The following is a 13,735-nucleotide window of genomic DNA, read 5'->3' as shown; positions in this document are numbered from 1 at the left end:
TGCCTTCGTCTATGCCGTGTCGAGGTGGACGAATGTATTTGATGAGGTCATCCAAGGAAAGAGAGTTTTTCAATCCCATCATCTTTCATATCAGAAATATGATTACATCTCTAATAAACCCTCAGAAATTAAGGAGATAGACTAAAAAACAAACCTATCTGAAACTAAAAAGAAACAAAATAAACCAAACCCTAACCCTAACCCCCAAAACCATAGAGAATCCTACCCTGCCTCTTCAAAGCATAAACAACATCCATAGCAGTAACAGTCTTACGACGGGCGTGCTCAGTGTAGGTCACAAAATTGCGAATCATGTTCTCCAAGAAGATCTTAAGGACGCCACGTGTCTCCAAGAAGATCTTGAAGACGCCACGTGTCTCCTCCTAGATGAGCCTGCTGATACGCTTGACTCCGCCACGCCTGGCCAAATGCTGTATGGCAGGCTTCGTAATTCCCTGGATGTTATCCCTCAAAACCTTACGGTGCCATTTCACACCACCCTTTCCCAAACCCTTGTCTCCTTTTCCTCTTCCTGACATTTTCTTTCTCTCTCTGGTTCTTTGTTTTTGAAAGACCGTTTTGTTGTTTTTGTTTTTGATGGGGAAATGGGAAAGAAGGTTGGTGGGTTTATATAAAGGAGGGAGGTGGTGGTGTGGCCGTTCAATGAGGGAGCGATCCATGTGAATTATAAGTATAGGGTTTATAGCCGTTGGATTTTCAGTGATTGGATTTTATGGGTGGAAATTTGAAGGTGCAGATTAAGGAGTTTGTTTTTTTTTTTAAGTTTTGGGGAGTGTAGGCACTTTTGCTTTTAGTGGGAATTTTTTCTCTGTGAGAAAACACACTTTTTGAGAACCGAAGGAACACATAAAATTGAAAATTGAGCAAAAATACCACGTTTGGTTTTGCTGCAATTTTGCATTTTGAACACCACCAAAATAAGTAAAAATAATCAGTTTTGAATAGAAAAGGGGAGCGATGCGTCCGTATCATTTTCCCAATATTTTTTCTAAACTAGAATTGGCAATTTGAATGATTTTTTTCTCATTCATTGTAGCTAGTAAATATGACACTTAATTTTTTCACATCCATAATAATAAGTAACAATGACACTTAAAATTTATTATAATAGTGTAGTGAAAAAATTATAATGGATAAATTTTGTATATCCAACTCCAAAAATCACTAACATCAACCCATATAAACTTGTGTAAAATGCTATATGAATTACTATGACCATGTAAATATACATATCTATTATTTACATGCAAATATATTTTTTAATACTTTTTTTCTCTCATATATACAAAAAGAGATAAATGATCTAAGAAGTAATACAAATTTGATAAAAAACAATATAAAGGAAAATGGTGACAGTAAAAGTACTATGAGAAATTAAGAAACAAGCTTTTTTTTGGAAATTATAATGCAATATGTATAAAAAAATTTATTATAACTAAAATATGTAATAAAAAAGAAGAAAATCGAATAAAGAAAGGGAGAAAAAAAAGTAATCAACTTTTTTGTTGTAGCAAGAATATGAAATGAATGGGAGATAAGGGTAGAGTAAGTGATATGAAATTTAGAGAATAGAAGACAAGGAGAAGAATGGTAAAAAAGAGGAGATAATGAGTTAGATGAAGATTAGCACTAAGGTGAAAAATTAGGGAGCCGCTCCTCTCCTGTTTCAAAGTCTCCAATTCTTTCCTTTTTTTTTTTAGATTAAAGACACGTGGAAACTAAACAATCTAAGGGTCTAAACAATTTCATAGCATTATTTTTCTTTCTTTCTCTCTTTTTTGCCCCTCTCTCTTCCTCTATCTCTCTCACTGGTCACCAAGTTATTATGCAAATGAAGAAGAAGAAGGAGGAGGTTACAAGGTAAATTCCTTGGCTCTAGCAAGTGTGGACAGAATCTTTGGAATTTCTGCACATTGGAATTGTTGCAAATTTTGCTTTAACTCCCCCACTAACCCTAGAATTAGATTTTGTTTTTCCTTCAAAAAGAAGGGAAAAAAAAAAAGCTTAAATCAAAACTTTAGCTAGCTAGCAAGAGTCCCAATCATGGTGGAGAAGATCAAAACCACACAGAAGAGAGGCCAATTGATCTCAGTTCTTCATCCTCTCCTTCTCTGCCTTCTTCTTCGTCTTTGCCTAAATCCTGGCTGATTCGTTTCACTCAAAAATCCACCAGATTGATCTCAGTTCTTCTTCCTCTCCTTCGTCTTCTTCTTGTGCCTTCGTTTGTACAATAGTTTGGTGTCTCATGTAAGAGAGACAGAGAAAGAGGAGAGAGGGGCGAAGAAGACAGAGGAAAAAAAAATTAGATGAAAATTGTATTTGATGTGTCTATGTTATGACCCTTAGATTATTTAGTTTCCACGTGTCTTTAAAATGAAAAAAAAAAAAAAAAAAAAAAAAAAAAAAAAAAAAAAAGGAGAGAACTGGAGACTTTGAAACAGGAGAGGAGCCGCACCCGAAAAATTATGGGGAAGAAGAAGTAATGAGCAAGAAGGATTGGAATTTTGAATAATAATAGAGAAGAAAGGTCAAGAAACCAAAATTAGTTACAATCTTTATTATTATATATTATACAAATTTAATATTATAAAAAAGATGAGAATTTGTGGAAAAATAAGTGATGTGGTGCAATAGAAGTTTTGTAAAGTTAAATGCAACATTTAATTATTATACATAGTATAGTTGTCAAACGAAAGACATTGAGGTTTCAGTGTTTCATAATAATTTTGACATTAATATTTTAAGTGTCAAGTTAAGAGAATAAGAGCCTTGTAGCTTAATTAGTTTTTTTTTTTTTGAGAGATAATTACAATATGTTGCTAACCTTGCAACTTGAACCCTTTTCCCCGTAGACCCCCAAGCACTTTGTGCATAGGGAGATGTCAATTCAGCTACAAGGCCTTTGGCTTGTAGCTTAATTAGTTGATATCTCTTAGTGTGGTCATCATATCTAAGGTTCAAATCCTTCCTTCGTGTTGTAACTATCAATTTATTAAATTAAAATAAAATAAAATAAAATCAAGTTTCAACTCTTACAAGACACTAGAAAATATATTAATAATGTAGTCACCTGCAAGTGACTAAATTATCCATACAACCTACAAATGAAAAATAATTTTTTTTTTAAAAATGGTGCCATACATATCCTTCAAATAATGAAAACAAAATAGAAACAGCCACAGTGCTAGAATATATTTAGTCGTCGGATTGTGATGGAAGTGGCGTTGCTCATCTACTAGATGGGGGTGGGACGTTGAATGTCAAACCCGAACCAGTTAGCTTTTGCTCGAATATTTGATCGAGTTGCATTGCCATTTCATGTGTGAGATGATTCTTCCAGTCTCCAACCTTACCTTTCCTAAAAAATGTATTGTTTTTAATCTCCATCGTATTGACTCCATTTTTCTCCAACCATATCATTCCATTTTTACTCACCTCCAAACTAGACATGTTCTCAAAATTGCATAGGTCTATAATCTTTTGCACCACACCTTTATCTTCTTCCTCTAAAGAGAAAGGGTAACCTATGAATTGGGCAATTTTCTTTATCCAATATCCAGTTTCATTCTTCAAATCTTCATACTTTAAAAACAATATCATCTCTGGTGATTCAGAGCTTGCTCTCCAGTACCCTAATAAATGATCCCAATATGGTCCACAAAAAGATAATCCTTGACAAAAGAACTCAAATGCATCCTCCAAAGGAATATCTCTCATGGTTGGGAATTCCTTATTAACTAGTACCTTGTGAATAAAGTGCCATGTAGACACAAGTACATCCTTTGGATCCCTGCCTATGTAAATAATTTTACAACCAGAATCTATAATAGATTTTGGTAAGGAAGTATAGGACATGTGTGTAGCCATAAGTGGAACATCTAGATTCAATTTTGGTGAGTTTGAGCGAAAATCAGTCTCAATGAAGGGTACACACTCATGTGATAATCTTGTGAGTAAAGGGTTAGTAGGCTCACTAACTTGGGATTGTGTCATAATGGCAAAGATCAAAGCCTTAAGCCAAGTTGTGCCAGATTTTGGAAAACTGCTCAAGATCACTTGGTTGGGTTGAGGCTTGAAATGTTTTTCAGCCCGTAACATCCCTTCTAACCAGGCTAAAGAGTACCAAAAACCTTCATATTGGTAAAGATCAGTCAAGGCAACACCCTTTTTTCTTGGGACGCTTGACATGATCTCTTTGAGTTTGTTATCGATTTCTGAATCAAATTGATACTCTTCTCTCTCATTACTTTCTGGAGCATGGCTCATTTTGGAAGAGGAGGATTCCATTGGTTGAAAATATAGCTAGCTCGAAATATATTGGAAATGTATACCTGAAGTGAAAACTGAATGAAAAAAACACCATTATAAGAGCATCCACATTGGTGGAGTCATAAATTTAGCTATTTTGCATCACAAAAAGTTACTTTATTGATTTTACCTTCTCACTTTACAGAACACCTAGCATCAGTAGTTTTATTTTAGCTTTCAACATAATAAAATAATATAAACAACACAATAAAATAATATATCTACTACAATAAACAACCATCACAACCATTATTGAAGTTATTTATTTTACCTTTTCACTTTACAAAACACCCAGCATCAGTAGTTTAATTTTAGTTTTCAACACAATAAAATAATGTAAATAACACAATAAAATAATATATCAACTATAATAAACAACCATCACAACCACTATTGTAGTGGGTTTGACCTGCTATTTTTCTTCAGATTTGAACACACTAACATGCAAATTTGCAAAAAAAAAAAAAAATCAAAAAATTGACAAAATTCCAATTTGCAAAACCCATAAAACAACCCAACATACAAATCTAAAACTGAAGAGAGCTGAGAGTCATTAAAATAGCGTGAAAGAGAGAAAAAGGCAAAAAAAAAAAAAAAATGGTGAACGTGTAAAAGGGAGAAAATATATGGAAGTATAATAAAATAAAATTTTTTGCTTTAGCTTTTTGCTACAACGCACATCTATAGATAGATGTGCACTGTAGTAAGAAGCTAAAAAAAATTGCAGCATGCTTTTCAAATATTAGTGGTACTAAAAGTGGTGCTAAAAATACCAATATAACTTTTAACACCACCAATATTAAGAGTATCCACAATAATAGAGCTAAATTTTAGTTATTTAACATCTACAAAAATCACTTCATCTATTTTACCTCTTTGCATCCAACATCAATGAATCTATATTTTTAACTATTTGATTAAAATAATACAAATATCTGATTAGAATAATAATAAAATCTTCCACCACAAACTTTATCAACCAACCACAACCACCTCCACCATCAGCCACAACCACAACCACAACCACAACCACCACCAATCAAAAAAAAAAAAAAAAAAAAAAAACAGTAGCCAAGCAGCCAACAAAATACAAATCACAACCACGATCACTACAAATATTATTGTATATCATTCAATAACAAATTTCATGAACTATAAATATATAAATTATATAACACTGCAACAATATACCTCAGACCCAACCAGCCAACAAAAAAGAAGAAGTCACAGACCCATTCTCAGCAATATATCACGTTCTACAACAATATATCACATACCCACAATGATTCCGATTCAAAATCGAGGCAAGCGAGAGGTGAGGTAGAGACAGTGAGAGTTTGAGAGACTTACCGACTGCAAGGAGGAGGAGCTCTTGTCGTGGGTCTGTGACGACAAGGTCAGAGCAGAGACTTCGAGAGTGAGTGAGATGGGTCTGCGGCGTGGGTCGGCGGAGTGGGTCAACGGCTTGGTTCGACGGAGTGGATCAAGGGCGTAGGCCGGTGACGTTGAGCTTCGAGTGGGCCGGTGACGGTGAGAGAGAGAGATGAGAGTTAAGTGAAAACTGAATAAAAAGAACAGCATTATAAATAGTTAAATTGCAAAGTAGAGTCCAAATCAAGTTCTTAATTTCCCGGCCCCAAAATTTAAGATCCAAGTCCACCCAGTTAGGTCGTCCGCCAAGACAATGATAACTCCATTATTTCTTCTTCACGATTTTACTTGGCCACCAAGAGCTCCCTCTCTTAGGCGTCCCCAAAATTTAAGATCCAGGTCCACCCAGTTAGGTCATCCGCCAAGACAATGACAACTCCATTATTTCTTCTTCACGATTTTACTTGGCCACCAAGAGCTCCCTCTCTTAGGCGTCCGTTAACATATTTTTACTGAAACGGAAAACTGTAACTAAATAATTTTTAAATGTGTGAAAAGTGTTGTGGAACCCATTAATAATCTTGCATAATGAATTCATGTGATATTACTATTCACATGCTGGAAAAAAAGAAAAAAGAAAAAAAAAGCTGAAATTGTGATCATGGAAACGCAAACGCGGATCCAAATACTCACCAAGTCCAATACCTAGAGAAACAGCATGCTTAAAAGCAACATCTAGGACACTGCCATTCATTTAATAAACAGCATGCTTAAACACATTTATATCATTGATTTCATATACTTTGATTAAAAATTTTCAACTTAATTTAGATTCTGGACAATCAGATTATTGTAAAGAACCTTTGTTGACTCAACATAGTAAATGTACTAACCCTTCTATTTAATTACCAGTGCACTTAAGCTTACTAAATTTCATATCGTTGTCTGCATTTTAAGCCATTCTTTTCAAAATTATTGGACAAGATTAAGAGCAAGTTTAGACGTCATTTTCAATACTATTATTGGATAAGGTCACTAAAGTTTCCTGTCATTATTGTACATAACGAAGGGTCATTCTACTGTTTCTTTAGAATCAAGCTTGTCCACAAGTAATGTGTTTCCTGGAGCCAAAAGTTCAGATCTGAGCAGATCGGTGACCCCCTTTGTCTTGCGTTGATTATACACCATGGCCGAAACAGATCTGAGTTGTCTAATGAGAGAAGTGAGAACTCCAAATTTATTGGTCTTGCTGGTTGCATCTCTTCTCATCTGTGATCTGTCCAAACAGCCAACCTTTTGCAGCTCACTCACAGCAAAAAGTGGAAGCCTCATTTTGGGATTGATGTATGTTTTGACACATGATTGATGTTATTAAAACGGAACCTTACCTATCCAGATTGATTGTGAAAATATAATGCCCTTGAGAAAGATCTCCAGACAAATGGAACTAAGAAAGCTGAAAGAAAAATAAACAAGCATCACTAAGAATTTACACAGTTAGGCCTTTGGCCTAAGTCCAGAACCCCAAGACACTCAAATAGCTCTCAATCATAGATGCAAAGAAAACACTAAAATTTCTGTACAGCACCTTAAAATAGATTTCTCTCTAAAGCAAAACCAACAAACCAAGCCACGGCACCATAAAGAGATCTAAGGTTACAGCACCCAAACTTACTAAGGACAAACAAATTAAGGGGCACTCACGAACAAATAGATCGATGAGCATAGGGATGACAAAGGAGATGAGCAAACTGATTAAAAGGCAAACATAGAAAATAACGGAGATTCTGGCATTTTACCCTTAATTTAAAAAAAAAAAATTGGCAATATGCCCCTGTTTGCAAACTATATAGGAGCGTGCCCCTGTTTTGATACTCGATTATCCTAAAATCGAGTTCAATTAAATACTCGATTTGTAGAAAATCAAGTTATGCACGATCAAACTTAAAAAAAAATATTAAAAAAAAAATTCCATGGAACTCGAGTTTCAGGAAATCGAGTTCCATACAAAAAAAAATTTTATAAGTGCGATTGCCCCATATTGAGGGAGCTATATAGTGGCGTTTCTAAGCCCTATAGTGACGTTTTAAGGCCCTATAGCGGCGTTTTCCTGCAAATTTTTTATATGTGTAATTGGCCCATATTCATGATGCCCTATAGTGGCGTTTTTAAGACCTATAGTGACGTTTTAAGACCCTATAGCGGCGTTTTCTTGCAAAAATTTTTTATTAAGTGTAATCGCCCTGTTCTGGGTGCCATATAGTGACGTTTTAGAGCCCTATAGCAGCGTTTTCCTGCAAAAATTTTTTATAAGTCCCATACCAGCTTCAAGGGGCCCTATAGTGGCGTTTTTAAGCCCTATAGTGACGTTTTTAAGCCCTATAGCGGCGTTTTGGAACTCGACTTCCTTAAAATCGAGTTCCATGCTCTTTTTTTTTATTTTTTTTTATTTTTTTATTTTTTATTTTTTTTACTTTTATTCGATATAACTCGATTTTTTACGAATCGAGTATTTCATTGAAACTCGATTTTAAGGTAATCGAGTATCGAAACAGGGGCATATCCCTATATAGTTTCAAAATAGGGGCATATTGCTAAATTTTTTAAAAATTAAGGGCAAAAGGCTAGAATCTCCAGAAAATAACCCAGTAAATAAAAAATCCAAAGTAAAACTGACATAAAATCATAATTAACCCAGCAATCATACATGCAGTTATACTTTGGTAATAATATATGCAACTCTGTTTTGGTCAAATCCGTCCCAGAAGTTTAACAAATCAGTGCTTAATGCCATGAAAAAATCTCCACACAATAACTGATGAACTCGTAAATGGGTCACTGAATTTTTCCACAATCAAAGGGTTTTACTAACATATGCCCTCATGACATACATTTTAAAACTATTTTAGGAAAAATTTTATGAGAAAATGAAAAAGTTAGTAACTTTTTTAACGGTTTTTTCAATTTCTCACCAAAAGTTTCCTAAAATGGATGATTAGTGTATGCCAGCAAAAATGGGTAACTAGACATAACTTTCCAACTATATAGTTAGTAGTCAATGTTTGCAAACTATATTTTTTACTAGCATCTCGAGCATAAGAGGCTCGATTTTGGCCTATAAATCGAGTTTTAATGACTCGATTTTCATGGTTTACTCATCTCTGATGTGGCATATTTTTCCACGTGTTGAGTACTTGGAAATCGAGTCTTTAAGACTCGATTTATAAACCAAAAAAGTTTTAAAAAAATTTAAGTTTCAAGTCGCCCATGTTCAAGCCGAAATACCCAAAAAAAAATTCAATCAGATCAGAGAGAGGGAAAAAGAATCTAAAGCTCACCTCACCGGAATCAGATGCTCACCTCACCGACGCGGCCTGTGTGGGCTCGCGGGCGGCCAGATTAGAGAGAGGGAGAAAGAATCTAAAGCTCACCTCACCGGAATCAGATGCTCACCTCACCAGTGTAGCCTGGGCTCGCGCGGCCTGGGTTGCGCGGTGTACCTGAGGGCGGCGCCGGTGTTCTGTTTCAGGGTTTTTTTTTTTTTTTCTCCTCTCTTTTTGTTCTGATGAGAAGAGCTCGCGCAGCCTGGGCTTCGTGCGGCCTCCTGGGCTCGCGTGGCTTAGGCTTCGCGCGGCCTCCTAGGCTCGCGCGGCTTGGGTTGCGCTGGCCTGGGCTGCGCGGTTTAGCTGAGGGCGGCGCCGGTGTTCTGTTTCTGAATTCTGTTTCTGTTTTTTTTTCCTCTCTCTTTTTGTTCTGATGACAAGATGAGAAGAAGATGCAGGATTTTTACATGTAATAGGGTTTTCTTATAAATCGAGTCTTAAAGACTCGATTTTCAAGCATTTGCCACATGAAAAAAATGCCACATCAGACGATGGAAATCGAGTCTTAAAGACTCGATTTATAGCCAAAATTGAGTCTAAAACACTTGAGATGCTAGTAAAAAATATAGTTTACAAACATTGACTACTAACTATATAGTTGGAAAGTTATGTATAGTTACCTATTTTGGCATAGGGACATAAATTGACCGGACCCATACTCAAATACCCACAAACAAAAAATGGAGGAAAACACACTACCCAAACGAATTCAAAAGCTTAAAAAATTGGAGTTGATGGATCATAGAGCCATACAAAGAGATACGGTATCAGAGATGAGTATGGACATTTGAATAGAGCCATACAAAGAGGTAGAAAAAGGGAGAGGGAAAGAGATGAGTATGGACATTTGAAAAGAGAGTGATATCTTACCTTGAACTTGAAGAGTGAATGAGTCCTAGGAACAACTGGAAATAAAAGAAATGAGCATGAAATAGAGAAATAGCGTGTGTAGGTTTCTGATTCATTGGCACACCCGGCAAAAAGAAAATCCCACATAACATTGCCTGAAATTGTAAAATTGCACCTATTTAGCTGGGATTTAGAGTTGATTTTTGAGATCTCCAAATTCCAGCTACAAATCCCACATGTAAATTAGAAATTTCCTCTTTTATGACACCAAATAAAGGAATTGATACTCCAAATACTCTATCCTGGTAAATGGCAAGTCTTAAGACTTGGAAGTTCCTTGCTCCTGGTGACTACCTATCTTATAAGAAAATAGGAACTCAGCTTAATAACTTTTCTTTAATCAATAAATTTCTGTCTTTTGTCTAAGAAAAAAAAGAAGCAATGAAAAGTTTTTTGGCATGGGCAGAATCTTAAAATTGGACATTCAAATATCAGAACGAAGATTGTGAGCTATATGGTTTAAGCACCTTTCATAAGTAAACAATGCAGTAACATTCTATGTGCAACCAGAAGTTGAATCATGCTAGTTTTCTCCCTCTAATCAACCTAGTCTAATCTATCAGTTCAAACACCATGCAATATGAAAGAAAAATAATAAATAAATAAGAGAAGAAAATTTCAATTGATCTAAAAGGAACTTTTCACCATGTAAAGTACACAACACCAAAGTTCACATAGTTTACAAATTTACACTTGTTTATAAAATCTAAACAAAATCACCTCCACTGTTATCAATGAAGTAAAAGACTAAAATTTTAAACATAGTTCTTATATTGCTCTAAATTGCTTTTACATGAGACAATCTTTATGATAAATTAATAATATTGTTATATAATGAATGATAATTGTTTAGGGGAATTGCATTTGTTGGCAGATACATTATACAGATACTGTGTGCGCAGTGATGATATATTATGCAGATACATTATACGTTATATAGATACCTATATAAGGATGAGACCCATTGCTTTTTATGTGCTATGTATGCAGGGGTGGCATAATGTATTTGGGTACTTGAGGTGAAAACTAAAATTGAGGCATTTTATATATTTAAATATGATTTTTTAAAATTAAACTTTATTATCTTGTTTTAGATGCAAAATTACTACTAATTAACATGAACCATGTAAATTTTTTTACAAAGTCTATACACAAAAAATTTGACAAAACGTTTCACACATGTTGATGTGACAGATTGATAGTAGTAAGTAAAAAAGTGATGTTAGTAAAGGACTTAGAGAAGAACTAGTAAAATTTTGCCAACTCAACTTATGAAAAATATTGCGAATTTTTTTGTGTATTGCTTTTTTTTTTTTTTTTTTGAAAAGTGCTACATTCACAATATTTTTACAACAAATTCTAGGTGTTAAGCTGTAACTGATTCTAATTTGAATTCATCATTGAAATTAAAATTTTGTCATTGATAATAGCTTGTAACAACTTACCACTTAGGATTTATTGTGAAAGTATTGTGAAAAATGTCGTAAACATAGCATTTCTCTCTCTCTCTCTCTCTCTCTCTCTCTCTCTTCTTATTTTCATTTGATAAAAAGATATTATTTTATATATTGACTAATATTTGGGCTTAATTAAACCATTATAATAATAAAAAATAACACTATTGATTAAAATTTGGGGGCCTTTTTTCTACTTGGGCCCTTAGGTGACCCTAATCTTTGCTTTTAGTATAGAGCTGGCTCCGTATGTATGTATGGTTCATATATAAATATGTGTGTGTGTGTGTGTGTGTGTGTACACACATTACTGTCCATATATATGAGCAAAATGAGTGGTAGAGATCATAAAAATCGAACAACTAATTTTGATTGTATCTATTGTCGAAATTTTAATACGAAAATCAAATTCATTCTTGGTTTTTTATTTATATTGTTTACATGAGTTGGTTTACATAATACACATGTTTTAAATTATACAAGAAATAAAAAATTAAAAAAAAAAAAAAAAAAAAAAAAAACTGCATACTAAACATCAGAAAACATTCTCAAGCTAATTTTCAAGATCATTACCAAAGATTGGAAAATGAAATCGTTTTCTAGAAAATGTTATTTGGAAAATGACCAATTTTATAGAAAACGTTAATACCGAAACAAACAGCGCGCAAATCTTAATTGATTGATTGGTATCTCTTAATTTGTTCATGACATCTAGGGTTCAAATCTTTCCTTCGTGCTATAACTATCAATTTATTAAAATAAAATTCAAGTCTCAATTCTTACACTAGAAAATATATTAATAATGTAGTCACCTGCAAGTGACTAAATTATCCGTACAACCTACAAATGAAAAATAAAATTTTTTTTTTTTAAATGGTGCCATACATATCCTTCAAATAATGAAAACAAAATATAAACAGCCACAGTGCTAGAATATATTTAGTCGCCGGATTGTGATGGAAGTGGCATTGCTCATCTACTAAGTGGGAGTGGGACGTTGAATGTCAAACCCGAACCAGTTAGCTTTTGCTTGAATATTTGATCGAGTTGCATTGCCATTTCATGTGTGAGACGATTTTTCCAGTCTCCAACCTTACCTTTGCTAAAAAATGTATTGTTTTTAATCTCCATTGTATTGACTCCATTTTTCTCCAACCATATCATTCCATTTTTACTCACCTCCAAACTAGACATGTTCTCAAAATTGCATAGGTCTATAATCTTTTGCACTACACCTTTATCTTCTTCCTCGAAAGAGAAAGGGTAACCTATGAATTGGGCAATTTTCTTTATCCAATATCCAGTTTCATTCTTCAAATCTTCATACTTTAAAAACAATATCCTCTCTGGTGATTCAGAGCTTGCTCTCCAGTACCCTAATAAATGATCCCAATATGGTCCACAAAAAGATAATCCTTGACAAAAGAACTCAAATGCATCCTCCAAAGAGATATCTTCCATGGCTGAGACTTCCGCATTAACTAGTACCTTGCGAATATAGTGCCATGCAGACACAAGTACATCCTTTGGATCCCTGCATAGGTAAACAATTTTACAACCAGAATTTATAATAGATTTTGGTAAGGAAGTATAGGATATGTGTGTAGCCACAAGTGGAACATCTAAATTCAATTTTGGTGAGTTTGAGCGAAAATCAATCTCAATGAAGGGTACACACTCATGTGATAATCTTGTGAGCAAAGGGTTAGTAGAGTCACTAACATTGGAATGTGTCATAATGGCAAAGATCAAAGCCTTAAGCCAAGTTGTGCCAGTTTTTGGAAAACTGCTCAAAATCACCTGGTTGGGTTCAGGGCCGGCTCTATAGGTGATGCAATTGATGCAATCGCCTAAGGCCCCCAAATAAAAGAAGGCCCCACTTGTAAAAAAAAAAATATATATATATATATATATATATATTTATCTATATATTTTAATTAAAAAAAAATTTAAGCACTTATATTGGTCAATAAAATGCATTAAAAAGGTCCCATTGTATCCTAAAATGCAAAAATTAAAAAGGAAAAAATAAATATAGTCACCGATAGCTTTTCTGCCCCAGCAGCCCCTCTTTGTACCCTTTTCTGCCATGATAATTGATAGAAGTAGAACACGTTTTTTCTTTAAAACTTAGCCATAGGCATAGGATGATAGGACTTAGGAGTAGTGGAGTACAAGCTGTTGGTTTCTCACACTTTTTTTTTTTTAAATTTTTTATCTGACACTTTATCTATTATTATAAATTATTATACTAATTAATAAACTGATGTGTATCATATCAACTTATTT

At 34.2% G+C, this 13,735-nt stretch overlaps 1 protein-coding gene and 1 pseudogene across 3 annotated transcripts; both read right to left on the bottom strand.

Annotated features, from left to right (window-relative positions):
- Window positions 1–197: 197 nt before the first annotated feature.
- LOC126707516 (histone H4-like) lies at window positions 198–539 on the bottom strand (annotated as a pseudogene).
- Window positions 540–2,972: 2,433 nt separating this feature from the next.
- On the bottom strand, window positions 2,973–13,239 carry LOC126715812 (flavonol sulfotransferase-like). 3 transcript variants are annotated; one of them, XM_050416612.1, is made up of 2 exons: window positions 12,715–13,239; window positions 2,973–3,545 (listed from the first exon to the last, which is right to left on the bottom strand). In XM_050416612.1, exons 1-2 carry the CDS (start codon window positions 13,181–13,183, stop codon window positions 3,250–3,252), a joined length of 765 nt encoding a protein of 254 aa, XP_050272569.1. In that variant the 5' UTR covers window positions 13,184–13,239; the 3' UTR covers window positions 2,973–3,249. The 3 variants fall into 3 exon arrangements, with proteins under 3 accessions (XP_050272569.1, XP_050272568.1, XP_050272567.1); XM_050416611.1 differs by lacking the exon at window positions 12,715–13,239 and adding an exon at window positions 5,680–5,908 and having other exon boundaries at window positions 2,973–4,352; XM_050416610.1 differs by lacking the exon at window positions 12,715–13,239 and adding an exon at window positions 5,680–5,905 and having other exon boundaries at window positions 2,973–4,364.
- Between the last annotated feature and the right edge of the window lie 496 nt (window positions 13,240–13,735).

Source organism: Quercus robur, chromosome 2, assembly GCF_932294415.1.
Source record: "Quercus robur chromosome 2, dhQueRobu3.1, whole genome shotgun sequence".
NCBI lineage: Eukaryota > Viridiplantae > Streptophyta > Magnoliopsida > Fagales > Fagaceae > Quercus > Quercus robur.
Note: the sequence above shows the minus strand (reverse complement) of the source record. Positions and strands in the feature narration are given on the sequence as shown.

Excerpts from the sequence above, each read along its gene's own strand:
- LOC126715812 (XM_050416611.1), bottom strand. The coding sequence starts at position 4,308 with ATGGAATCCTCCTCTTCCAAAATGAGCCATGCTCCAGAAAGTAATGAG.